The 27,022-nt window shown below is 43.3% G+C and overlaps 2 protein-coding genes across 9 annotated transcripts; one reads left to right on the plus strand and one right to left on the minus strand.

The window, feature by feature from the left end:
• Positions 1-7: 7 nt before the first annotated feature.
• Positions 8-26,806, plus strand: LOC140907440 (uncharacterized). Of its 8 annotated transcripts, XM_073333408.2 has the most exons (8): positions 8-188; positions 7,091-7,240; positions 15,117-15,239; positions 17,261-17,396; positions 18,723-18,817; positions 21,419-25,054; positions 25,151-25,553; positions 26,166-26,806. In XM_073333408.2, exons 6-8 carry the CDS (start codon positions 24,977-24,979, stop codon positions 26,639-26,641), a joined length of 957 nt encoding a protein of 318 aa, XP_073189509.1. In that variant the 5' UTR covers positions 8-188; positions 7,091-7,240; positions 15,117-15,239; positions 17,261-17,396; positions 18,723-18,817; positions 21,419-24,976; the 3' UTR covers positions 26,642-26,806. The 8 variants fall into 8 exon arrangements, with proteins under 8 accessions (XP_073189509.1, XP_073189497.1, XP_073189498.1 ...); XM_073333396.2 differs by having other exon boundaries at positions 15,098-15,239; positions 21,419-25,553; XM_073333397.2 differs by having other exon boundaries at positions 21,414-25,553.
• LOC140906163 (small ribosomal subunit protein eS19-like) lies at positions 22,876-23,623 on the minus strand. Its single transcript, XM_078851334.1, is given in 4 exon segments — positions 22,876-22,943; positions 22,946-23,290; positions 23,293-23,461; positions 23,597-23,623. Coding segments are annotated over 4 exon segments (588 nt in total). The 3' UTR covers positions 22,876-22,896.
• Positions 26,807-27,022: the final 216 nt, after the last annotated feature.

Here is a 27,022-nt window from a genome sequence, read left to right on the forward strand (position 1 = left end):
ACAAGGCGTCGGTAGGCCGCCGAGGCGGGGCAGAAGCGCGCGGGCCCGTGGAGCGAGTCGGAGGGTGGAAGACACCCGGCCCCCGGCGGCGGCGCGGACAGCGCCGAGCAGCGCGCCAGAGAAAGGCCGCGGGGAGAAGTGCGCGCCCTGGCGGGGGGGCAGAGTGTGCGTGTGCCGGCACCTGGCCGGTGAGAAGAGGGCAAGCGCCGGCAGGCAACCGAGACGCAGGAAGGAGGGTGCTGGGAGGAGGCGGGCGGCGCCCACAGCCAGGCGGTTGCTGTGCCCGGCTTAGGGGGGACTCAGCCCCTTCGGAAGCCTGCCCAGTCCGAATCAGTAAAGTACAAGGGACTTGTGGCCTCACTGTTGCCTGGGGGCGGGGTGTCTCTGAGTAACGTCCGGGCGTTAAGGAGCTGATCCCACTGATGACACCAATTCACTGTCTGACCCTGGGCAAGTCACTTATTTAGCCTCTCTGTGACTCAGCACCCCATCTGTACCGCGGGCACAATAACACGGCTACCGTGAGGGTGGCGATAGGGAGATGCCAGCTAGAGGGAGTTAGTGAAGTGTTTCAGAGTAACAGCTGTGTTAGTCTGTATTCGCAAAAAGAAAAGGAGGACTTGTGGCACCTTAGAGACTAACCAATTTATTTGAGCATAAAGTTTTTGTGAGCTACAGCTCACTTCATCGGAAGTGAGCTGTAGCTCACGAAAGCTTTATGCTCAAATAAATGTGGCACCTTAGAGACTAACCAATTTATTTGAGCATAAAGCTTTTGTGAGCTACAGCTTTCTGTGTTTAAATGATACCCTCAAATGCATGCCTCTGAGCACAAAGGCCTGAGAGCACCCTCCCTGTTACCATTTAGTGCCTGTACTGTTTGGGCTGGGGTCCCATTGTACTACGCATTGGTCTCACAATGAAAAGAGAAAGGATCAGTGAGTTTACAATGTAAGGATACGCTGAGCCTTGGATGCACAGATGATAACAAAGAAACAGAATCAATATACAGTAACTCCCCACTTAACTTCTTCTCGCTTAATGTTGTTTCGATCTTATGTCCCTGCTCCATTACAGAACATGCTCCATTTAAAGTTGCGCAGTGCTTCACTATAACGTCCTTTGGCTGCCTGCTTTGTCCACAGCTGGCAGCCGCCCTATCAGCTCCCCTACGCCCCCTGCACAGCGCCTTCCGCCTGCTGGCAGACCCTGCAGATCAGTGCCTTCACCCGCCTCCTGGCTGTGGCAATCAGCTGGCTTGTGGCATTCAGGAGGGAGGGGGGAGAAGCAAGGATTTGGCATGCAGGCTTCTCCTGCCTCCCACGCAAGCAAGCTGATTGCTGCAGGCAGGAGGCAGGGGAGGGAGGGGGGAGGATGCAGAGTTAAGGTGAGAAGAGGCAGGTTAAGGGTGGAGGCTTGGGGGAAGGAGTGGAGTAGGAGGGTTGAGCGCCCCCTCCTCCCCCTGGTGCTTGCAGAGTAGGGGAAGTTGCTGTTGCACAACTTGCTTCTCCTAGCCTACAGCACCTTCAGCCGCCTTGCCTGCCTGATTGTCTCCAGTGCCAGTGGGCTGTGCCTGTGTGGGGTAAGGTGGGGGCACCTCCCAACTATAGTGCTGTAATGTACTGTATGGCAAAAAAAAATTTCCCTGGAACCTAACCCCCCCATTTACATTCATTCTTATGGGGAAATTGGATTCATTTAATATCGTTTCACTTAAAGTCGCATCTTTCAGGAACATAACTACAGCGTTAAGTGAGGAGTTACTGTATGTCTCAAGCAATGGTCATAACCATTGTCAAGTGTTTTGTATGCATTATAGCACAGGTGAGTTTTAAGGAGAGATTTGAAGGTGGACCATGTGCGTATTTGAAGGGAATTTCTTCCATGTATATGAGAAGACATATAAAAATAGTACTAAAATGCTTGCTGGAAAAATTCATTAATATCCCTTACAAGAGCTCAAAAATAGATTATTAAAAAGCATAAGCAGTTGTTCAAACTCTCTATGTACTTGTGTGGGCTGAGTTTGGACCAGTGTGCCTTTTAAAAGTGTGTTTGGGATAGTCCATAGTTTTTTGAGAGATAAATGATGTTGACACAGTGGGTAGCTCACAAAACAAAAGTGATGCTAAGAATCAGAATAATAGAATTGTAGGACTGAAAGGGACCTCACTAGTGACAAAAACTGCTCTTTCTTTGTGTAAGCATGAGTTAGGATTGCCAACCTTTAGAGAATGAAATGTGGAACAATAAGCTGTTTTAAAACAAAGCAGTTAAGGGCAAGCATGGTCCTGGACCCTAGAGTGTGCTGGAATTGCAAGTTATTTTAAAAGTAGGGAGTTCCCTAGTCCTGCTTACAGGCTACTTAGTTCTGTAGAGAAGCATGTTGTCAGAGCCTCAGCAGTCTAGAAAATGCCAGCCTAAAATATGGCATGGTGAGCTGCGCCCCTCGGCCTTAGGGAAAAACCTTCTTTGTATGTCTCTGTTCTGGGTTCTTGTACGTTAGTCTGAATTCTACAAAACTTATTTTGCAACCTTCCAGCAAGAGTATTTTATGTTTTTATTCAACTTCTCTATGCATGGCATCCATATAACACCCACAAAATTCAGAAAAATTAGATATTAGGGATACAGGGCAAGAGTTGAAACTTCAGAAACTGTTGCAACTTATAAAATCCTGGCCACTTTTAAAAAACAGGCCTCTCTTCCCCCCACAGCAAATTGACCAATTGGTAGGGAAAAAAACATTATAGTTGGGCAGTGCTGCAAAAGTGGATTTTCACTTAGCACCTCTTCCATTATTTTGCATGCTTATATATCGCTCCATGTAGAGATTCCAAACTGAATAATTATATTTCTGAATGCTTTACATTTTCAAGCAAGCAGGAAATCCAAGAGTCCTCCCAACAAAAATTTTCCAAAATAGATGCGGATGAAGGATCATTTTTGTGATAACCTGTGTTTTCAGGGTTTTTGTTTTGTTTTATCTTTGCTGCGGAGGATCCTCTCTATCCTTGTCACAGTTCAGAGAATCTAACCATTTCTGTTTCTTTAAACACCTTAATTAAAGGCCCTGTGCACTTCTGGAAGGGATCTGGGAGCAAAGGATGGGGGAATCATATGGAAAAAATAGAACACATGGTTAGGGTTATCTATTCTGAACATTAATGTTAATTAAGGAAAAAAAGATCTGAGGCTTGGAACAGCTCTTTTTTTTTTCCAGACCCACTTCATTCTCCTCTTATGAGAAACCAAGTCCTTTATTTGGAAGTAGATTGTTTCAACTTTTATGGCCACATTGAGGATCAAATTCTTCATGCTTATGCATTCACAGTAATTAGCAGAGTGTGAGGTAGACAGAATATTCCAGCTGATCGCTCATGTCCTTGATGGTCTAGAGCATTTCTTTTAAAACTATTATGTGCCCCGACACTTTCTACATCCACAAATTTGAGCTTAGTCCCTTAAATTGAGTAGAATAGATTTTGTTTCATGTGTCTGTAAAATATGAATTTCCTGCCAAGAATGGTACCGTCACCATCTTGCACTCAGAAACCCACCCCCACCCCCACCCCATGAGCCTCACTCCCTCTGCACCTGTACCACACTGATGAGCCACCCGGATCCCCACCCCACCAAGCCCCAGTCAGCTACACCTGGATCCCCATGCCATTGAGCAGCACTCCTCCAGAACCTGAAACCCCCCCCCATTGAGCCACACACACCCAGACCCCCCTGCCAAGCTCAATCCCCCCACACCCAGACCGCCCACCACCACTAAGTCCCACCCACCTTCACCTGGATCCCCCTGCAGAGCCCCATTATCGTTGCATCCAGAACCCCCAACAAGCCCGAGTGCATCCAGATCCCCCCACACTTGGATTCCCCCACTGAGCTGCCTGCGCCCTGATTGCCCCACAATGAACCCTCTCAGCCCACACCTGGATCCCCCCACATTGAGCCCCTCCACAGTTGGATCGTGCCTTGCTGAGCCTACCTGCCCACACAGAGAGGCAGGGCTCTGGGGTGTTTCTAGGGCAGGCTGGGTCCTTGCACTGTGTCAGAGTTGGGTGCAGCCTTACCGCTGAGTCCATGTCCTGGGGGCGGAGAGGGGAAGAGCTGCAGTCATCTCCCACCTGGTGGCCTGTGCTCCCCAATACCATGCTGGAGCCTCCACATTTATTTGACAGATAAAATTTGCAGAATTTTAAATTTTTTGGCACAGAATTTTAATTTTTTTAGTGCAGAATGCCCTCAAGAGTAAGCAGCTTTGCAGATATTTATCATGTGCTCCTTCCATGCATAAGAGACAATGTGGGAGAAAGTGCAAAAAGGTGCTCAACAGAAAATTGGACAAATGAGCAGTTGAGATTGACATCACTTGTGGAGCAGAGTCATGGGGTTGACATCTCGATAGTGTATATGAGACAATAGGTTGGGGATTGGCCAGAAAGGGCCTTAAAAATGAAGACAAGTAGTTTGTTTTAGATGTAGATGGGGCAGCCAGTGGAGTGCAATGGTTGAAACAATAAGCCAGAAATATGAGAATTGCATATAGGTAGGACAATATGGCATTTCTCAAGGTCAGAGAGGAGGAGGTTGCTATAATCATGACACAAGAGGATGAGGGCCTAGGCAAGCATTTTAGCTGCCTAAACAGAGAGGAAACGCATTATGTACACAGGCATGATTCAATGGTCACATCTACCTGCAAAAAGTGAGTGTGCTTAACTGACAGCCAGAATCAACCACATGCCAGCCAGTGTCACTAGCAAGGATGAAACACTATTAGGTGCTATAATTGAGTATTAACTATACTGTGTGTGGTCACAAACCATGCTTAGGGATAATGACATGTCACTAACAGGCTATGTACTGATTAAGTTATAGTTTAGCCAAGACTTTAGCAACATGTCACTTACCAGTTTTGGCTCAAATAGCAATACAAAAACTAGAGCATGACAAGTGTATTATCCTCTGAGCTAAGTAGGTCAAATAATGGTTGCCAACTTCTGATGAACCAGATAAAGAAGATGGTAAAAAGTTTCAGCACTACCCAGGTTTGATAAAATCTGACTTGCAGAGAAACCCATATGAGCACTGATGATGATTCACATAATCAGGATTGGGGGAAGCTTTTAATTGAATCCATTGAGACACTTCAGTAAAACATGAAAGTTAACTGAACTGTGATTATTTTTTCAGCATTCACAATATTTCCTGGTGGACAAATTAATTACAAGAAATGTGTGTGATTGATGGAAACATGATTGCTTTAGTGAAGGTCTTTCTCTAATAAACCACAATATAAGCAAAGCTTAAAGACTACTTGCTGATACATTCAACTAAATATTTTTGGAAATGACAATGGGCTATGTTTTAATAATTGCATTCTGAATTTAAATAATCACCTCAGGTATATGAAAGTTATCAGATAATATTGTAATACTCCATTTCAGAATTATCACATCTAAATTCCCTACCAATACCCAATAGGTCTTTTTGAATCATATAGCAAGGTGGCTCACATTGGAACTCTCTTGTTAATTGTGATAATTGTCACCTGTACACTATTGGTAACGCTAGCTGAAAATTTCCAAGTGGTTCCTATTGTCTCCAGCTGGCACTTACATTTTGGATAAGTAATGCATCTATTGGTCCACTGATTGCTCATTTCAGTGGGAAGACTAAGAGACCTTGGAGAGACCAGCAGAGACTAAAACTATGGTTCTCAAACTGTAGGACAGGACCCCAAAGTGGGTCGGGACCCCGTTTTAATGAGGTCACCAGGGCTCATGTTTAGACTTGCTGGGGCCCAGGGCCAAAGCCCAAGCCCTGCCGCCTGGGTCCAAAGCCCGAGCCACACCCCTCGGGGCCAAAACCCAAAGACTTCCGCTCTGGGGAGTGGGGGGCTCAGGCTTTGGCTTCAGCCCTGGCTTGGACTTTGTCCACGTCCCTCCCCACTTGCCCGGGGCAGTGGGGCTCTGGCGGGCTTAGGCTTCAGTCCCCCTTCCTGGGGTCGTGTAGTAATTTTTGTTGTCAGAAGTGGGTCGTGGTACAATGAAGTTTGAGAATCTCTGGACTAAAAGAAATCAAAAGAGTCCAGTTGAAGGGTCTAAGGGATTCTACTGGAATTTCCACTATGATAGGTTAAAGGGACATTGTTAATTTGAAAAATCAGATTTTGGTCTGAAAATGTTGGCCTAACATTTTCAGTGTCTGGTTATTTTGGATTCCATCGTTCTTATGTGCCCAACTTGAGACACCTTAGCAGAGATTGATTTTCAGAATGTGTATACTCAAGCCCCTTTTGGAAGCCTTTGGTTGAGCACCCAAATTCACTCATCATTTTGAAAACTTATGCTGTTGTACATACTAGAGTTACAAGTAACACCTAAAATTACCATAAAGAATTTAACAGGAAAAAATATTTTTCTACAGGTTTTGTACTTTGTTTGATAGCACCCCATGTGTATTACTTTTTACTATTTCTCCTATAAAGTGAATCAATTTCTCTCTCTGTTCATGAGCTTTACAAAACATAACAGTGGGACTGAAAAACATTTACAGTTTTTATTGTAAGGATTAAAAATCTCAATGCATCATATTTAAAGGATGATCTATTAGAAAATGGAATTTTAAAAAACTTAGTTTAAAAAAATCAAGTTGACAATGTCTCCTTAAATACTATAAATACAAAAAAATCTACATTAATGGGAGAGATTTTTTTGCTTTCCATAGCAACTGTAACTTCTCCCCACCATCAGCATAATGTTTATAATAGTGTGATCATAGGGTTTCAATTATACCAGGTGCTTGGTTGCAGTCAGATGTAAAGTTGCAAAGCATTATGATCCCTTGTTTTCACAAAATCAAAAATTCACACACTGTCACTTTCAGAAATGTAAGTGTATGTAAAAGAAATAATTATGTATAAAAAGAAATAATTATCAAATAGCAAACTGCTATCTTGACAGTCTGATTACGTAGCTTAACAACTGTTAACCAAAAATTGTTTCTTAATACTTGCAGAACTTATCTTTAAACAGTTTTGTAATTTTCTTGCTTTTTGTAATTTTCTTGCTTTTAGCATGCGTCCAAATGGTGACCTGCATTTCCTGTGTTTTCAAACTATCTCATCAGACCAAACTTCCTGCTGGAAATTATCAGTAAAATTGGCAACTTTTGCTAAGAGAGATCATCACTATTCATTTGTATGGAGCTACTGGAACATTAGTAGGTAAGAAATTGTTTTGAAAATCATATTTGAAGTATATATTTTAAATGTAGTAAATAATTATTTGAGCGTGAATCTGCCAACGAGCTCTGCACCCATGTGGAGCCGTGTTAAAAGCTGTAGGGTTCTAGTTGCATAGAACTCGTATATAAAGGTTTTACAGTATGCTCCACTTAACTGGGACATACTTTTCCAGGAAAGCCGCTTAACTGGGAAATCTCCCAGGGAACCAATTTAAGATCAATGATACTTAATAGCCACAACTGTTTTAACAGAGTCTCTATGGGGCAATGACTGCTGCTTAATAGCATCCTCCTGCTGGTGGTCTGATGGTGCTGAGGTCATCTGTCTCATGGAACTCAATCTATGATAGAAAATGTTTGATAACACCAGTTTAGCTCCTCTGGTGGAACAATGTTAGGATCACTAGTATAGACAGACAGCTGGCTGCTGCCCTGATTTTCAGCACTGTGTGGATTACAGTGGGAAAAACCTGCTAATTTTCCCCATATGTTTGAGGAACAGTGCTGTTCAAAAAGTTTGAGAAACTGCTTGAGATGACTGAAAAGTGCAGGTTTTAGGGTTTTTTCCTAAACGTTACAAAGAAAAATATAGTCATAAATAGCTCTAGCTTGCAGTCATTTCTGTGTTTCTGTCTGAGATTCATATTGTCATTTGATTAGTTAATCACCCATTTTCTAAGGTGTGAATGTGTTTTCACACTTCTACCAAGACAGTGTTAACTATGAAACTATAGATAGCAATAGAGATTAATTATCTATTGCACAAGTCTCCACACCTTGTTCTTACCAGATAAAGGAAGAGAGAGTATATGTCTGTACACAGGTGTGATTTTTAAAAAACCCCAAATAACTCTGGTCAAATGAGTTCAAAGGAATATTTTCAAATGGCATCTCTTCAAAATGTAAACTATGTTTGACACCTTTGATCTTGTTTCATAAAATATTTGATTTCCAGTTAAAGGCTGTGATTCTTGACTAAGCCTACTTGTGTGAAGTATATCCACTCATAGGTGACGTGTGGGTGAGCAAAATGAGAATTGACGTTTAGTGGAATCAAAGAATAATAATGGCTTCTCTCTTTTAAGGGAGGAAAAACCGCTGTGAAGCCGCTTTAAAATTGCTCATGGGGCTATTGCACTTTCCCTCTGAGATTTCACAGACTGGAGATGCCCTTTTCAAAAGAAGAAAAAAGAGTTAGTAGCTAGTCTCTTAGCTGTCCATGTCACTAAACATTTACCCACCCATATGAGCATAAATCCTAATCCAACTGCCTCTGGTTCTTGGAGGGCCACAGGTTCAGGGTCTTTACAGGAGAAATTGTTGTTCGTGGTGGAAGAAGAAGTCAGGCTTGAAGAGCTGTGTCTCTGTCATCTGATTAACCTGTAGTTAGGAGAAACAGGTCACCAGATGGGAGAGTAGATGACCTGCAGGGAGCTGCCAGATATCCATCCTCACTGCAAGAAGCTGCTGTATGTGCTTAGAAGTGAGTAAAAATGCCTTGTGGTTCCCTGAAGCCACTGACCTCTGTGAATGCCTGCTGCCCCGAGTTCTAAACGCAGCCCCTGTAATAGCCAACCTTGTGGGCAGCACATGGGGAAGCAGCCTCCTGCTCATTTGCGGGAGGTAGCCCCAAATAACAATCATTTGTGTCAACCACCAGCAGATATGATAAATGGGAGGCGGGAGATCAGTAAAAAAAAAATACCCAGGGGAAATAGAAGGTTTGCATCACCTGGGACATTGAGGTTTACAAGGGAGTCAGAGGCTTAAGAAGAAGTAAGGAATGCAGAGCTACCAGGTACCTCATATGGGGTAAAGGAGAGAATAAGTTAGGATATTGTGAATTAGAACATCTTGAGTGGGGGACAAACAAGCATGGAGTGGAGTGGCCCCACAGAGTTATGTAGGGGGTCCATTTTGAATATGTTTTTAGAAGCTTACCTGAATATTGTGTATTGGAGCGTAACCAATTTAAGTGAAACATCTAGTGTAATAGTTCTTAAACCATAGTCTGTGGTCCACCAGCACAGACAATGTCACAGAGACAATATGGAACTCATGGGGGCTTAATCCCCATCTCCCTCCTGACCCCCTCACTCCCCCCAGCCTACACCTAGGGAACAGTCTGTCACTGGCTTTTGATTCCTTGACATTTCCCTCTTCATTTCAGTATTTTCATATGTAACTTTAGCGCCCTTGTGGCCAAGATGGAATCTGCTCTGCAGGCAGCTCTGGCCAAGAGAAGGCACGCGAAGGAATGCAGCAGGGAAAAATCTCTTCCATTTCAGGGGCACCTGTTCCAACCCCCCCAGAGTGTACACACGCACTCCGGAAGAGTACAATGAATATAGGAAAGGGAAATATTTATTCACAGAGGGATGAGAGGGAAAACAACAGGGGTAAATATAGGGGGAGCAGTAAAACAAGGTTGCATTCAAAACAAGGCTCCACAGGCCCAGTGGTACCACCGTCTGAAAGGGCAGGCATTGAGCAATGTGTCTGCACACAGAGATCAAGAATCCTGGGCAAAGTTCCAGTCCAGAGATGAGATTTGGGTGCTCCTGATCGTCTTTGGTGCCAGTAAACTTTCCCCAACAAACCCCTTTGGTGGCCTCTTCTGCCGCTCTCTGCAAAGCAACACAGAGTAACAATATCCCCACTTAATTAGCTAACAGCCTCCCTCCTTATTCCCAATGCAAAGTCACAAGGCCTAGTACTCACAGTCCCATGCAGCTCTGGGCAGCAGCGATACTAGGTCTGTCCTTCTCGGGTGATTCCTCCCTGGCACAGTGCTCCTTCTGACTCCTGTCGTGGGGTGTCCACGATCGGCCGCTCTGTCCCTCCCAGGCTTCAGGCACGTTCTTGGCTGCTTCACTATGTGAGGACCTGCTTGCTACAGCCCTTCTGTCTGGAGCTCCCAACAGACACCCTCTTGCTCTCCCCTCTTTCTCTTGTCCCCCTCACCGTTGCCAACTTTCACGTGGTAAATAAGCACCCCGACTTTCACAATAAACCAAAAATCAAGCTCATCCCATTTCAAAACAAGGCCAAAACAAGCCAATCCCTAAGAACCCCAACCCTCTATGTGACTAGATCTCCCCGGTGTGCAGTCTGGGACTGTGGTGGGCCTGCTGTGCACCCCTGACTCTCTCCCCCCCTTCCACTGCTTGCCCCGCCTTGTCCCTGCTTGCGGGAGCCGATCAGAAAAAAAGAAGCAACAAGCTCCTACAAGTTAAACAAGCTACAAGCCAAAAACTAGCCAACAAGCAACTCACAAGCCAGTTAAGTCTAAAACAAACCCAATTTCTGCATTTTTTCCGCAGGTTTGGCATGTCTGCTCCCCTTCCCCCCAACAGCACTTCCTCCTTCTGGAACAATCAGCACTCTCCCCCCCCCCCCCGCCAAATAAAAAAGATTTAAAGGGCCATGTTCTCTGAACCCCAAGGGGGTTACACGTATTTACCTCAGTACTAGAAGTCAGCATAGGGCATCCAGGTAAAAGGGGTAAAATTAAAATTTTTAAATTGTGGTAGTTCATTAATGCAAATGAGAGGAGGTCAGGCCACTACTAACCATACTCCCTCCCCCCCTCAAAGGAAACAAACCTAACCACCAACAATAATTTGATTTCCTCCGCTTACAAAATAAATTGTTCTTCACATCCTGGTTAGGACTATTCCTTGTTTTACAAGTAATTAGAGAAATGATGGGTGAACCTCACTTTGTTTGGAGGTTCATTTTGGAAATGTATCTGAACCATTTTTGGAGCTCCAAACTTTTAGAATTTCCTTACTTCCAGCCCCGTATGCAGTCCCCAATCTTCTCCCATCTTACAACATGCTCTCATGTAGTAGAACACCTAGCCATTCCCTTATTTTGTTCTTTCCCAGGTGATAACACAACCTTGAAAGGGGCCAGTTTCTGATAAATATTTGTAGGCTCTTTCCTACAAATATTTATTCTTATCTGTCTGGCTGATCCACACCCCTCAGTGTGGGAGAATGGCTGATGGAGCCACCTAAATGAGAATCCAGTGGCACCATCCATACTATTTGCCTTGCCAAGCCACTCCCCAATGGAGCATAGGTCTGAGGTACACATCATGGTCTCTTACCCCACCCATTCTGCAGTGGAACTGCTCTAATTTCTCTGGGTCAGGAATCTCTGTAATCATAGAGGTTGGTGCAGGGTACCGTCTTGAATGACTAACACAGGATATAATGACTCCTCCTTGAATGGAAAAAAAAAAAAAAACCACAGAGTTCATCAGCAACAAAACAAACACAGACTATTTTTAAAACCAGTAAATCCCTTTTTAGTGCTTTAAATCCTGTTTTATTGCTAAACAGTTTTCTGAGGATTATTTTCTGTTTATTTAGATCTATAATTAACGTAGCGCCCCCATTGTCTGAAATAGTTGCTGTCCCTTGATTTTAATAATATTAATAATAATTATTATTATTAATCTTTTCATCTGTAGATCTCAAAGTGCTTTACAAAGGAAGTAAACAGTGTTTTCCTCATTTTACAGATGGGTAAACTAAGGAACAAAGAGTTTATAGTGAGTGACTTGTCCTAGGTCACACAGCATCTCAGTCACACAGAGGCAGAAATCAAATCTAGGTGTTCTGATTTATAGGCTGCTGCAATAGCAACGAGGCAACACCACCTTTCTATGTTTAAGAGAGAAAAAGCCTAATTTAGTGTGATCTTGGCCATTGGATATGGTTCTAAAGAGTGGTTTACTGTCCCTGGAAGAGATAAATGGGGGTGAAAGTATCAGCTATCAGTAAAAGAAAATAAACATGATAAAACAGAAGCAACTCACTGGTTGATTGCAAGAGAATTTTGAGGAAGCTATCACAAGTAAGTCCAGTGACTTGGTGATTTCACTAATTGGATATTTCTCTGATATATTCCTCAAAAGTCTCTTTCCTTCCATTACCTTGTGACTTCTGTTACATCAAGTGAATTTTTGGATGGATGAATGAATACAAATTTACACCATATCTTTTCCTAGTGTGTAGAACTTCAGGGAGCCTTTTATCTAGCAAATCTCCACTGTTCTCCACATCTGATCTTACAGTAGGTTAGTGGTTGTGGCATCATATAATTCACCCTATGCACATCTCAGTAGATTTAATATTTGAAAAAAATATTGCCGTTTCCTTCATTCTTGTCAAAAGGACAATCTATGGTTTGGTTTTCCTTGTTCATTTATTTATTTATTCATTTGATTAGAGATACTCACTGCATCTTATGTGTTCCAAATTTAAACCTGACACCTCGATAGAAAAGTAACAAACAGGATGTGAACAGGGGAAGACTCTTTTCCTACCGTGTCTGATCAAAACATGTTGTTTTTATAAAGCCTTCCCTCCCGCCTCTATTTTCTTTGGGTGTATAAAAGTGATGCAACAATAACAATAACCTATTTTCTCCACATTCACCAGTCTGGAAAATTCAGTCTGACTTAAATTCAGCATCTTTCTACCAATGACTCTCTGCTGACCAGCAATAATTTCTGCATGTTTGCTTACTAGAACATGAACCTCATCAAGAGACAGTATTGATAATCATAAAACCACATCATTTCAGTCACAGCTAGGCAAAATAATTTCTGCCTCTGTGTACTTCTGTGTTGGGCAGAACATTTCAACCATTGCTTTTGAAATGAACCTATTGCGGTTTCACTGACTATGATGTTTTATATTCTGTATACCTAAGGCCCCATTTTTAGAAAGGGACTGAAGCACTCTAGCTTAAGCACATGAGTAATGTTATTGAAGTCAATGAGATTCCACATGAGCCTAAAGCTAGCCAAGTGTTTAAGTATCTTGCTGATCTGGGGACTAAATTCCCTCTGTATCTTCAGCTGAATATGATTTGTATTTTTTTCTCATCCCAACATTTTGTTTAATGTTGCTGTGTGCTGTTAAAACAGCTGCTGTGTTCCACTCTAGCAGCTGTTGCATTTGAGTAGTAGGTAAAGTGATCCACAATACAGATGGGCTTCAGCTGTTAAACTCAGATTTGAATGTGTATTTCCTCAGAGTATTGGGCCCATTTCTAATTACTTCCTTCATAAGGATGTTCTGAAAATTAATATAGGTGCTATGTAAGCCAAATTATTATTATTATTATTATTATTACTGTCTTTATGTGTTGTTGTTGTTGTTGTTACTAGTGTTGTAAACTATGGTACTGTTTGGAAAAACAGATACCAAGATACTGTTCAGATTACATTTAACTGTATCTAAAAATTCAAAACTTCTTTCGGGCCCTAGGACCTCTAGGTTATAAGCCTTTAGATTTCTTTTATTATTATTATTATTTATTACTTTATTTATTTATTAAAGAAAGCTCAGACAAATTAAGCTGTTTTGCCTTCTTACCTTAGCCCATTAAGTGCATATTGCATTATTAAGAGCTTAATCCAAAGTCCAAAAGAACTCAATGGAAAAATTCCCATTGATTTCAGTGGGCTTTAAATAAGGTACTAAGATCCTAGCTACTGTAACGCTTAAATCACAATTACATTCTTTAATTCATCAAGTGTTTTCCTTTAAATGTGTAAACGGTAAATTTCACTTTTAATTCTACCCAGAACTGAACCGTGTATCAGGAAGCGTAGTTGAATGAAGCTAACTAAAATCAATACTGTTTGGAAATCCTTGTAGGAATTATTGAAAGAATATTATGAGGTTTTGGAACTGCCCAAACAGTTTTGCATCTTGAGTCATGGTGGCAAAAACTTAATCTGTGACAAACTGAAATTAGGGGATAAGTAAAGATACTGTGACTTGGTGTCTCTCAGTAAATAAACAGTGCTTAAATAGGAGTAGAAAAGTGATGGTATGCTCAAAATGTTCTCCTTTTTAGCCAACTAGCAGCATTGTGAAGGCTGAAGATTTGACATAGACACTAATGCACTTCACCTTTCCTCAATTTAATCACTATGTTATATGTTAATGTATTTATTTATTTGTATTGTGGTAGTGACTGCAGCGAGGGATCAAGGCCCCTTTTGCTATGCACAAAATAACATCTCTTTTCCAAAAATCTTACAGTTTAATCATGTAACAAGACACAATAGAGTTAAACAAATGGGAGGGAGGGCAAGGTAACACTAAAATGATCATATTTGGTATAATAAGGAGCAGTCACAATACACCCACTGCCGAGCTATTGTTATATCATATATACGTTTGTGTATATTTGAAGGCGTAATTAGCCCTCCTCTTTTCCCCTCCACATCACAGAATGGAAAGGAGCACAGGACCCAAAGTTCTGTCATTTAAAAGTGACGTGTACCGGAAAAAAACAATTGAGCATTTGCCCTTTTTTGCTCTTGATGTATAACTGAGGCTTTGGTCTAACTAAAAGCATTGGACTATTTAAAAATTTTTGTTTCTTGTTTTTTTTTAACTAATTACAATAACTAATTAATATTACAGAGAAAGGAAAGGTCAACACTTTCACCCCTTCAGTGAAGACGTTAGAGCTGATAATAACATCTCCAAGACCTATCACAGGTTCTTCAGTAAAAGTAGGGAAGACCCCCAAACTTGATATTCCTGATAATGCGAAGGTAAAAAACAAGCAGGGGAGGGAAACATAAAAAAATTACAACAAACCAAACAATCAATCCCCTTTTTAGTCTTCATCCTTTGTATGCAGTATAAAGAAGTAAAGAAGAGCATGAGCTCAATTTTTATAAACTACTTCTCAATTCAACTTTAAGGGAAGTCTGTATTGTACTAAATCCACTGCACATGATAAATCAGTTTTTCCTGAGCACTGTCTTCTACAACACAAACATGTAAATCTCTTTCAGTATCTTAATTTGTATTCAGATAAGTACCAAAAGGACTGATTGCAGTGTGATGAATCAATTCCCTTGATGAGACCTAAGCTGCAGAATGGGGAAGCTGATGCCTGAATTTCATCAGTGTCTGATATGTAACATCGGATTATGGGTAACGTCTAGATTTTAACCCCTCTCTTTTTTTAAAAGTGACGTTTGGCTTTGCAACCAAATAACTCCCTTTCACTTTAAGGGGAGTCAGCTAACTCATCACTGGTTTGAAACTTTAGGAGTAGGGGCCCTGTTCTGAGAATACTTTCTCTGTGTACATGGCAATAAACTAGAGGGTTAGGGATTGGAAAGTAGTTTTGGAACATTGGTGTCCCAAGTCGTAAAAACCATGGCTAAATAATGGAAAAAACTCAGACCTTTTGGAGAAATCAAACTGCCTTTGCAGAATCACACTTCAAAAATGTATTTAGAAGATGGTTTGGGGGTTCTTTTGGGTACCCAAGTACCATTTCCCCCTCTTACACAGCCCTTTTTTTGTGCCCAGGTTTCTAATTTTTCATTCCACACATATTATATGACAATTTTGTGGAGTACCTTGCCACTATATATTTTCTTTCACCAAAACTTCTGCAGTCTTATATTTGTCACTGCTTTACCCTCTATTACAAGCCTCATAGTCTGACCCTTTTTGTCCTTGCTTTTTACATTGTGTCAAATTCAAAGGAAGTGTAAACCTACACATCAGTAAGTCAGTGGTGTTTAGGCTCAGTGTTTTATCTTATGATTTATTACAGTCTCTTGGCAATTATTTTTCCTGCTATCATCCCACCTTTCCACCCTTGTCATGCTGATTACACTAATTTACACCCACAGTGATTTACCAATGTACAACTTACACCACAGTTTACATCTTTGAATTTGCCCTATTTGTTGGCCTCCTCTTCCATCCTTTATAGCAGGAGTGGCCAAATTTACTGACCCTCCGAGCCGCATACAATAAGAAGTTAGAGAGCCACAGAAGTTAGAGAGCCACAAGACCTGCACAACCTACCAGGGTGTGAGGCTTCTGCCCCGATGCCCACCCCCAGGGATAAAGTCCTTAGACTCTACCACCCCCCCTTGCATTACTGAAGCCCCTAGTCCCATCCACCGCATGGCAGAAGCCCCAAGTGCGCCCTGCCCAGTTTTGTAGGTGGAGAATCGGGGGGGCTGGGGGAGTGTATGGGGGACTCCAGGAGCCACATTTTAACTGTAAAAGAGCCACATGTGGCTCACGAGCCACAGTTTGGCCACTCCTGCTTTATAGGCTTGTAGATGTCATAAGATTTTAAACAAAGGAACAGATTTCCAAAAGTGCACATGCACAACCCCTGATCTGCATGGGTATATAAGGATGTATGCATGCAAATAAGGTTGTATCAATGCATTGGAGTTTCTGCATGTGTACTTTTTCTCACTTGCTTTTGAAAATCTGGTCCAGTGTAGGGGCATAGACAACTTTTTTGGGGGTGGGGAGGAATAGAGTTAAAAATAATAGCTGTTCAATATCCCTTTAGCAATGATTAAATTTGTCCACATTCCATAAGATGAGATAAATGAGTTTCTATTCCAAGGTCAGTGTATTTTTTCTTTCTTAATGCAATCTCTACATTTTTGCGGGACTAAAGTGCCCCCCAACAACCCATGCATTATGTGTCCAACTCTTCACATTCACCTGCATTCTCACTCACCCATTATAATGGGGTATATCAGGTCTTCATGGCCCCTTGCTTGAGACCCCACTGTTCTGCTGCACCCCAGCCGGGGAAACAGTTATCTGAGAAGAAAAGAGCAGCCATTTTGAAAACTTGCAAGATATGGTTGTCCAGCAGCCAGAAGGGCTGGGGACCAGCAACAGCCAATCAAGCCCCAGCATACTGAAATAAAAGGAGCTGCATGCTGCCAATGAGTCAGTTCTTAGCTGGAGCCAGAGGAGTGAACTCCTTATGCTGGAGCCAGAGGAACTAGGCTGAGCCAGCACCTATCACTGGCAACCTTTAGTGGTAGATACTAAGAAGGGGAACCCCTGCTGTTTCTATCCCAGAGAGAAAATTTAACCCAGAAAGGGTAAGAGATTATTTTGTTTATAATTGACCCTGAAGGGCAAGGAACAATTTCTGGTTTGGTTTTGTTATACTCCAGAAAGGGTTTTGGATTGTGTGACCTAGCAGAAGGCTGAGTCACAAAATACCCACAGAGGCCAGCTGACAGCCTGCAGGAGGTGTTGGTAGCCAAAGAGAATGATACTACAACTGGATAGCAAGGGTGTATTCAAGAGGTAAGTGAAACCTACCACACCCATTTACTCACAACTTGCTTAATACAGGACACATGCACACAAAATCCTAATATGTTAAAAAGTCATTAACATGTAATAATTATACACGTTAATACAAAGTTACCATAGACAGTAAAGGGCAGAGATCTTCTGACCTATTTGAATGATTTCAGATCAGCAAGCTTGGATGCTCTTTGTCCGAGGGTACTGGAAGAATTATCTGAAAAAATCTCAGAGCCACTGGCAATAATATTTACAAACTCAATGGATGACAGGAGAGGTCCTGGAGGACTGGAGCAGGACTAAATAGTGCCCATCTTAAAAAGGAGAAGCCGTGGGTCAAGGTTCCCCCCCAACTCTGAACTGTGGGGTACAGTTGCATGAAAGACCCCCTAAGCTTACATTGTACCAGTTTAGGTTAAAACTTCCCCAAGGCACAAATTCCTTTCCTTGCCCTTGGACAGTATTGTTGCCACCACCAAGTGATTTACACAAAAAATTCAGGGTCACTTGGAATCCCTATCACCCCAAAATATCTCCCCTAAGTCCCTTCACCCCCTTTCCTGGAGAGGCTTGAGAATAATATACCAACCAATTGCCTTAGCAATGTAAGCACAGACCAGACCCTTTGTCTTCAGGACACTGAAATTAATCAGGTTCTTAAAAGAAGAACTTTATTTATAAAGAAAAAGTAAGAATCACACCTGCAAAATCAGGATGGAAGGTAACTTTACAGGGTAATAAAAAGATTTAAAACACAGAGGATTCCCCCCTGGGCTCAGCTTTACAGTACGAAAACAGGAATAAAACTATATAGCATAGAAAAATTCACAAGCCAAAACTAAAGATAACCTAATGGATTTCCTTGCCCTACTTACAATTTCTGTGGTTTTAGATCTATTATTCCAGGTATATTTTCGGGAGATGTTGTACCTGCTTGGTCTCTCCCTCCATCTGGAGAGGGAACAACAAAGAGAGCACAAACAAAACCTCCCCCCTGCCCCCAGATTTGAAAGTATCTTCTTTTCTCATTAGTCCTTCTGGTCAGGTGCCAACTAGGTTATTTGAACTACTTTACCCCTAACAAGTAAGGCAATTCAGTACAGCTGTCAAGGAGGGATTTTATGCTACCCTTCTCTCTAGATTTATGACACCGTGGAACTACAGACCAGTCAACCTGACTTCAATACCTGGGAAGCTACTAAAGCAATGTATAAAATATTCAATTTGCAAATACCTGGAGAATGAAGGGGTATTCACTAGCAGCCAGCATGGATTTACCAAGAACAAATCATGCCAGACCAGCTTGATTTCCTTCTTTCACAGGGTAACTGATTTGGTGGATAAGGGGCATGCGGTGGACATAATATATCTGGACTTCAGCAAGGCTTTTGACACAGTGCCCTATGATATTCTGATAAGTAAGTGGGGGAAATGCAGGCTCAACAGAACTACCATTAAGTGGATACATAATTGGTTAAACAACTGCAAAGAAAGAGTAACTATTAATGGAATTATATTGGGTTGGAGGGAGGTCTCAAGTGGAGTTCCACAGGGATCTGTTCTGGGTCCGGTGTTTAACATCTTCATTAATGACCTGGATGTCGGTATAGAGTTTGCAGATGACACAAAGCTAGGGCGGTTGCCAATACTTTGGAGGATAGAGCTAAAATTCAGAGGGATCTAGATAAATTGGAGAACTGGGCTATAGACAACCAAATGAAATTCAACAAAGACAAATGTAAAGTGCTATACTTAGGAAAGAAAAACCAAATGCACAAATACAGAATGAGGGAAAACTGTCTTGGCAGCAGCACTGCTAAGAAGGATCTGGGAGTTCTGGTGGATAACAACTCCAAGATGAGTCAGCAATGTGATACTGTTGCAAAAAAAGCAAATGCAATTTTAGGTTGCATTAACAAGAAGCGTAGCATGCAAGTCACGGGTGGTGATAGTACCACTCTACTCGGTGCTAGTAAGGCTGCAGCTGGAATACTGTGTCCAGTTTTGGTCACCAATGTATAGAAAGGATGTAGAGAAACTGGAAAGGATCCAGAGGCAAGTGACAAAGATGATCAAAGGGATGGAATGCAAGCCATGTGAGCAAAGGCTGAAAGAACCGGGTACCTTTAATTTGGAAAAGAGGAGATTAAGAAGGAAATGATAGCAGTCTTTTGAAATTTGAAAGGCTGCCATAAAAAAGATGGAGAAAAGTTGTTCTCTTTTGTCACAGAGGGCATGACAAGAGGCAATGGGTTCAAACTGCAGCATAGCCCATTTAGATTAAATCTCAGGAAAAACTTCCTAACTGTAAGAACAGTAGGATAATGGAACAGACTGCTTTAGGAGGTTATGAAAGCTTCTTCACTGGAGGTTTTCAAAAGGAGGCCGAATAGCCATCTGTCTCAGATGGTTTAGACACAACAAATCCTGCATCTTGGTAGGGGATTAGACTGGATGACTGTTGTGGTCCCTTTTAACCCTATGATTCTATGAATATCACAGAATCTGGACACTCATGACAGTGATGGCAAAATTTGTCCTTAGTTCTACTGCAAATTAAAGCCCACATACTGCTATTCTTTTGTTCCTTGAGCTGATTAGAAAATATAAGATATTTTGACAAAAAATGGGAAATATTTCCATGTAACTTTTTGAGGATTTTTCTTCATTTACATAAAAGAGAAATATCCATTAAAATTAAAAAATTTAAAAAAATTAAAAATTAAAATTAAAAAATTCCCCATTTAGGGCTAATTGTTACACCCTGAGGCACACTGAACAGCACCTGGCTTCACAAAGTGGCCCACTAAATTCAATTAGACTATTTATGGAGTATAGTGCTACTCAGTGGGAGTAAGGGAATTAGTCCATAACTTGGACCAATTTAAATGAAGAGGGAGAGGTTTGTTGCATGCTACTTTAATAAAAGTGCAACTAGCTGCGACAACACTGCTCTAATTCAGGCCCAAAATTTATTCCCAAAATGTTTTCAACAAGAGTAGACTTACTAAAGATGTCCTAAAACCAAAAATCCCAACTTCTTGTTCCTCACATGTCACTTAAAACTAGAATAAACAATACTTAGCTGAATTTAAAATAACCTGTTGTGTTTTTTTATCAAGCATGCATATCCACTCAGAGGAAAATACTTTTGACATTAAACATTATTTACATTAAATTAGACTTATGTAGCCGTAGTTCTGGTTGCACAGCCGTCTGGAAGTCCTGAGCACAAATCAGATTAGGCCACTGCAGGTTTCCAGCCAGTGAAATCTGGTTCCATCGCAGAGGTGATGGTCTCAGTCCCTGGAGAGGGGGCCACAAATGGTACATTAAAGATACCTCTGGCTACTCTGTGAACCAGCCCTAGAAAGCAGCTGCAGAGAATGCTGCTCGCCAAGCTGGGAGGTGTGGTACTATGGCAGCAGAGAGCCTGGGAGGAAGAAAGTGGGAGCTTTGATAAAAGGGGCAGATTCTCAGTGGCAGGGTCATTGGCAGCTTAGGGAATGTGTAACAGAGCGGCTATTTGGATATATAATGACAGTTACCACCACAATGGCTTTGGTTGCTGGCAGCATGGCTATTAAAAGGGGGATAAATATATGGGCTACTCTGGTCAGATGTTCAGTGAGGGGAAAAATGAACTTCCTGTCATTCAAGTCCTTGTGGGTCCTGCAAAGAGAACAAAAGGATACAGTCATTAAAAGAACTATCACTGGCTGTTGACCTGCCTATCAATAAGCATTAGATAAATATGGTGCTATTAAGGTGAAACCTTCACATTTGTTTTGATAAGCCACTAGTGCTCAATAAAGCAGTTCAGTCTGCAGCAATGCTGATTTATGAGGAGTGTCAGGATGCTGAAAACCAAGAGGTGTTAAGCATTGTTTTGTATGTTGAGCTTGGGGGTTCCCCAGCAGACATCATCCAAGATATAATTGCCCTGGAGATGGAAAGCAGCTGCTGCAGAAAGTGGAAGGGAACAAAGGGAAAAAACTCCACTCTTTTGATCAGTACAGGTGAACATAATTGTGCTCCAAGAGGAACCACCTGGCCTGCTGACCACGACCTGGCGCAGATGGATGTGTGGTTGTAGTACATTGTCCTCCACGACTTCTCCCAGAGCAGCAGGAACATATACCTCTTCTGGGAAGTTTCATGGGGATTGAACCGACTCCAGCACTTGAGGCTACTGTACCGGAGAGCAGAAAATCTAACAGTTGCTGTGGGAGGGCTCATCATACATGCATCTTCAACAATGAGCTGGAACAGGTCATGTCAAGACATTCAGTGAAATGGCTCATGAGTCATGACCCCCTTCTCAACAGCGCTGGCTCATTGTCTGTCAGGATGCCAATGAGGGCCAGGGCAAGGAGGCAGCAAGGACTGCAGAAGATGCAAAACATGTGGTTTTGCATCTCTGCCTTTGGGAACTGGTTGATGAAGCTCTGCAATGATCCTGAGGAGGACACTAAGCTGCAGTAAGAACCAAAACCCCAGGCTGATAAGTATAAGAGGACCCCAATCCTCCACTCTTGCTTTGGTACTACATTCCTGATTTTAAGATCCCGAGGGCATTTAAAATACTGTGCACTGATTTTTCTTCCATGGATAATATGCCATGTATTGCTATGTCTCCCTGAGTTTGAACTGCAGTGCTGAATCCACATCATTGTCATGCACCATCCCCTTACCAAACTCCTCCAGTGTTCCTTCCCCTCCAGCCCCTACTTTGCTCCTCCCCAAAATGGTCCCTGAGCATGACACAGCTCTTGCACTGATTTTATTGCTTTCTGATGAAGCACTATTAATCATTTGGCAGAAGCTGTAGCTTAAAAACAGATTATTGATGAAAAACCATTGTGTCCCTTTGTTTGTGCATTTCTTAGCCATCAGACAGGCAACAATGGTTCCAGGACCACACGGACCAGGGGATGGGAGGGTCCTGGTTTAAAAAGGTCCTGGCTGGGGATGGCACAGTTGTTTTAAAAAAAAAAACAAAAAAAAACCTTAGTTGTTTGTTTAATGTTAGTAACAGCTGTCTTTTGTCCCTTGGAAGATTAAACAGTTTCAGTGCTTCTACCACACACCTCTGATCTTATCATCCCTTTAAAACAGGAGCCACACTGAATGGAGGAGCTTAGGTCTGGGAAGGAGAAGAGAGCACTTTGGTTGTCTGAGGAAAAACTAGTCACAGCAGTCCTTTCTCCCTTGGAAGATTACAAAATTGTTACTGTCTCTGTCCATGGTGTCCAGCCTGTCCCAGCACTGAGCCATGCTGCACAAGCTGGGTAGCAGAAGGGGTGGGAGAAAGATACAATCTGGTGGATGGATAAACACAGTGCCACTTCCCTTTACAGTGGAGAGTTGAGGGTTTTGTGATGCTGATCTAAAACTTCAGGGAATGAAATAAGGTCGTAATGTCTCTCTCTTTCCCTGTCATTGCACTGTTTTGTTTTTTTAAACAGGAACCGGGTTTTATTATCTGATGCTCATTTTAATGTTTCTTGTTTGCAGCTGCCACCTGGCTAGCGATTCTGTCAGATCTCTCAGTCCCTGGGGGGTGAGTTTGCAGCCTCCATCCTGATCCTTCTCCACCATTTTCAACCCCTTCGTGGCCTGCAGCACCCTCCTGGCCACACTCTTGGAGCCGCAACTGAAGTGGCTGGGCATGACGCCATTGTGCTGGCGGCTCCCGTAGATCTTGGTCATGGAGCCGATGCCAGCACTGTCGCTGAGGTACAGATGCTGGGTTGTGGAAGCTGCTCTGGTATAGAACCAGTTCTCATAGTACGGGGCCAACTCCTTGTGTTTGCCCAGCTTGACCGTATCCACCAACTCAGGCACCTTCAGCTTTCCTGACTTCTTGAGGAAGGCAGCCAGGGCTCTTATTGGTTAACGTCTTTCACCATGACACCAGGTATCTCACTGCTGGCTCCGCGCTCAGGCAGGCACAGAGGCAGGACTTCCTCATGATGCTGGGAATGGGTGGGTGATTTTTGTGGTTCGCATCTCCCTTTATATGGAAACTCTCTATGCGAGTTGAGAATTGCCTCCCAGTCCTGAAAGCATATTTCAGCAAATTTTTGGTGTTACAGAAACTCCAGCTGGGTCTTGAGGTTCAGTGGCAGTGCAAATTTGTTTGGTCAGAAGAACATAACAGCTGCCATACTGGGTCAAACTATGGTCCATCTTGCCTGGTATCCTGTCTCTGACAGTGGCATCTATCAGAGCTTCAGTGGGAGCATACAGAACGGGGCAATTATGGAGTGATCCACCTCTGTCTTCCACTCATGGCTTCTAATAGAGGTTTAGGGTCACCCTGAACCAAGGGATTGCATCCTAGATCATCTTGGCTAATAGCCATTGATGAACCTATCCTCCATGAACTTTTCTAGTTCTTTTTTGAACCCAGTAATGCTGTTGGGCATCGTAACATCCCATGACAATGAGTTCCACAGGTTAGTTGTGCATCATGTGAAAAAGTGCTTTTTCTTGTTTATATTAAACCTGCTGAGTGATCACTCATGTATTGTGTGAAAGGGTAAATAACACTTCTCTATTGAGTTTTTCCAAACTATTCATGATTTTATAGTCCTCTATCATATTCCCCCTTAGTCATCTCTTTTCTAAGATGACCAGCCCTGATGTTTTTAGTCTCTCCTTGTATGGAAGTTTTTTTTATACGTCTAATCATTTTCATTCCCTTTCTTTCAACATTTTCCAATTCCACTATATCAGAGGTACCCAAACTGTGGGGCTCACCCCATCCCCAGGGAGCACAGAAGAACATTCAGGAGCCACAGCTGGGGCCCAGGCCAGCCCCCACAGAGGGTGGGGAGGGAGCACCACCAAGCTCTGCTCCTGGCTCCAGGCCCTAATCTTCGCTTTGCTCCCCCCACCCTGCCCCAGACTCGGCCCCCAGCCTTACCCCATCCACGTTCCCCTTCCAGGAACCACAGCCCAACTCTGGACAGAGGGCGGCGGGGGGGACAAGGTAAAAAGTTTGGGGACCACAGCACTATATCCTTTTTGAGATGGGGCAACGAGAACTGGATACAGTATTTAAGTGTAAGTGCACCATGGATTTATATAGCGGGATTATGATAATTTCTCTTATATTCTATCCCTTTCCTATTAGTTTCTAATGCACTGTTAGCCTTTTGACCACTGCTGCACATTGAGCAGAAGTTTTCAAAGAATTATCCATGATGACTCCAAGCCCTGGTCTACACTAGGACTTTAGGTCGAATTTAGCAGCATTAAATTGATGTAAACCTGCACCCGTCCACACGATGAAACCCTTTATTTCGACTTAAAGGGCTCTTAAAATCGATTTCCGTACTCCACCCCTGACAAGTGGATTAGCGCTTAAATCAGCCTTGCCGGCTCGAATTTGGGGTACTGTGGACACAATTCGACGGTATTGGCCTCCGGGAGCTATCCCAGAGTGCTCCATTGTGACCGCTCTGGACAGCACTCTCAACTCAGATGCACTGGCCAGGTAGACAGGAAAAGAACCGCGAACTTTTGAATCTCATTTCCTGTTTGGCCAGCGTGGCAAGCTGCAGGTGACCATGCAGAGCTCATCAGCAGAGGTGACCATGATGGAGTCCCAGAATCGCAAAAGAGCTCCAGCATGGACCGAACGGGAGGTACGGGATCTGATCGCTGTTTGGGGAGAGGAATCCATGCTATCAGAACTCCGTTCCAGTTTTCGAAATGCCAAAACCTTTGTGAAAATCTCCCAGGTCATGAAGGACAGAGGCCATAACAGGGACCCGAAGCAGTGCCGCGTGAAACTGAAGGAGCTGAGGCAAGCCTACCAGAAAACCAGAGAGGCGAACGGCCGCTCCAGGTCAGAGCCCCAAACATGCCGCTTCTATGACGAGCTGCATGCCATTTTAGGGGGTTCAGCCACCACTACCCCAGCCGTGTTGTTTGACTCCTTCAATGGAGATGGAGGCAATACGGAAGCAGGTTTTGGGGATGAAGAAGATGATGATGAGGTTGTAGATAGCTCACAGCAAGCAAGCGGAGAAACCGGTTTTCCCAACAGCCAGGAACTGTTTCTCACCCTGGACCTGGAGCCAGTACCCCCTGAATCCACCCAAGGCTGCCTCCTGGACCCAGTAGGCGGAGAAGGGACCTCTGGTGAGTGTACCTTTTAAAATACTATACATGGTTTAAAAGCAAGCATGTGAAAGGATTACTTTGCCCTGGCATTCGCGGTTCTCCTGGATGTACTCCCAAAGCCTTTGCAAAAGGTTTCTGGGGAGGGCAGCCTTATTGCATCCTTCATGGTAGGACACTTTACCACTCCAGGCCAGTAACACGTACTCGGGAATCATTGTAGAACAAAGCATTGCAGTGTATGTTTGCTGGCATTCAAACAACATCCGTTTTTTATCTCTCTGTGTTATCCTCAGGAGAGTGAGATATAATTCATGGTCACCTGGTTGAATAGAGTGCTTTTCTTCAGGGGACACTCAGAGGAGCCCATTCCTGCTGGGCTGTTTGCCTATGGCTAAACAGAAATGTTCCCCGCTGTTAGCCACGGGGAGGGGCGAGGGTTGAGGGGGTAGCCACGCGGTGGGGGGAGGCAAAATGCGACCTTGTAACGAAAGCACATGTGCTATGTATGTAATGTTAACAGCAAGGTTTACCCTGAAAGAGTGTAGCCACTGTTTTATAAAATGTGTCTTTTTAAATACCGCTGTCCCTTTTTTTTTTCTCCACCAACTGCATGTGTTTCAATGATCACAGGATCTTCTCCTTCCCAGAGGCTAGTGAAGCTTAGAAAGAAAAAAAAACGCACTCGCGATGAAATGTTCTCCGAGCTCATGCTGTCCTCCCACACTGACAGAGCACAGACGAATGCGTGGAGGCAAATAATGTCAGAGTGCAGGAAAGCACAAAATGACCGGGAGGAGAGGTGGCGGGCTGAAGAGAGGGCTGAAGCTCAAATGTGGCGGCAGCGTGATGAGAGGAGGCAGGATTCAATGCTGAGGCTGCTGGAGGACCAAACCAGTATGCTCCAGTGTATGGTTGAGCTGCAGCAAAGGCAGCTGGAGCACAGACTGCCACTGCAGCCCCTCTGTAACCAACCGCCCTCCTCCCCAAGTTCCATAGCCTCCACACCCAGATGCCCAAGAACGCAGTGGGGGGGCCTCCGGCCAACCAGCCACTCCACCACAGAGGATTGCCCAAAAAAAAGAAGGCTGTCATTCAATAAATTTTAAAGTTGTAAACTTTTAAAGTGCTGTGCTTAAAGTGCTGTGTGGCATTTTCCTTCCCTCCTCCACCATCCCTCCTGGGCTACCTTGGTAGTCATCCCCCTATTTGTGTGATGAATGAATAAAGAATGCATGAATGTGAAGCAACAATGACTTTATTGCCTCTGCAAGCGGTGATCGAAGGGAGGAGGGGCGGGTGGTTAGCTTACAGGGAAGTAGAGTGAACCAAGGGGCGGGGGGTTTCATCAAGGAGAAACAAGCAGAACTTTCACACCATAGCCTGGCCAGTCATGAAACTGGTTTTCAAAGCTTCTCTGATGTGTACCGTGCCCTCCTGTGCTCTTCTAATCGCCCTGGTGTCTGGCTGCGCGTAACCAGCAGCCAGGC

The sequence above is a fragment of the Lepidochelys kempii genome, chromosome 2 (assembly GCF_965140285.1).
Source record: "Lepidochelys kempii isolate rLepKem1 chromosome 2, rLepKem1.hap1, whole genome shotgun sequence".
In the NCBI taxonomy this organism is placed as follows: Eukaryota; Metazoa; Chordata; order Testudines; family Cheloniidae; genus Lepidochelys; species Lepidochelys kempii.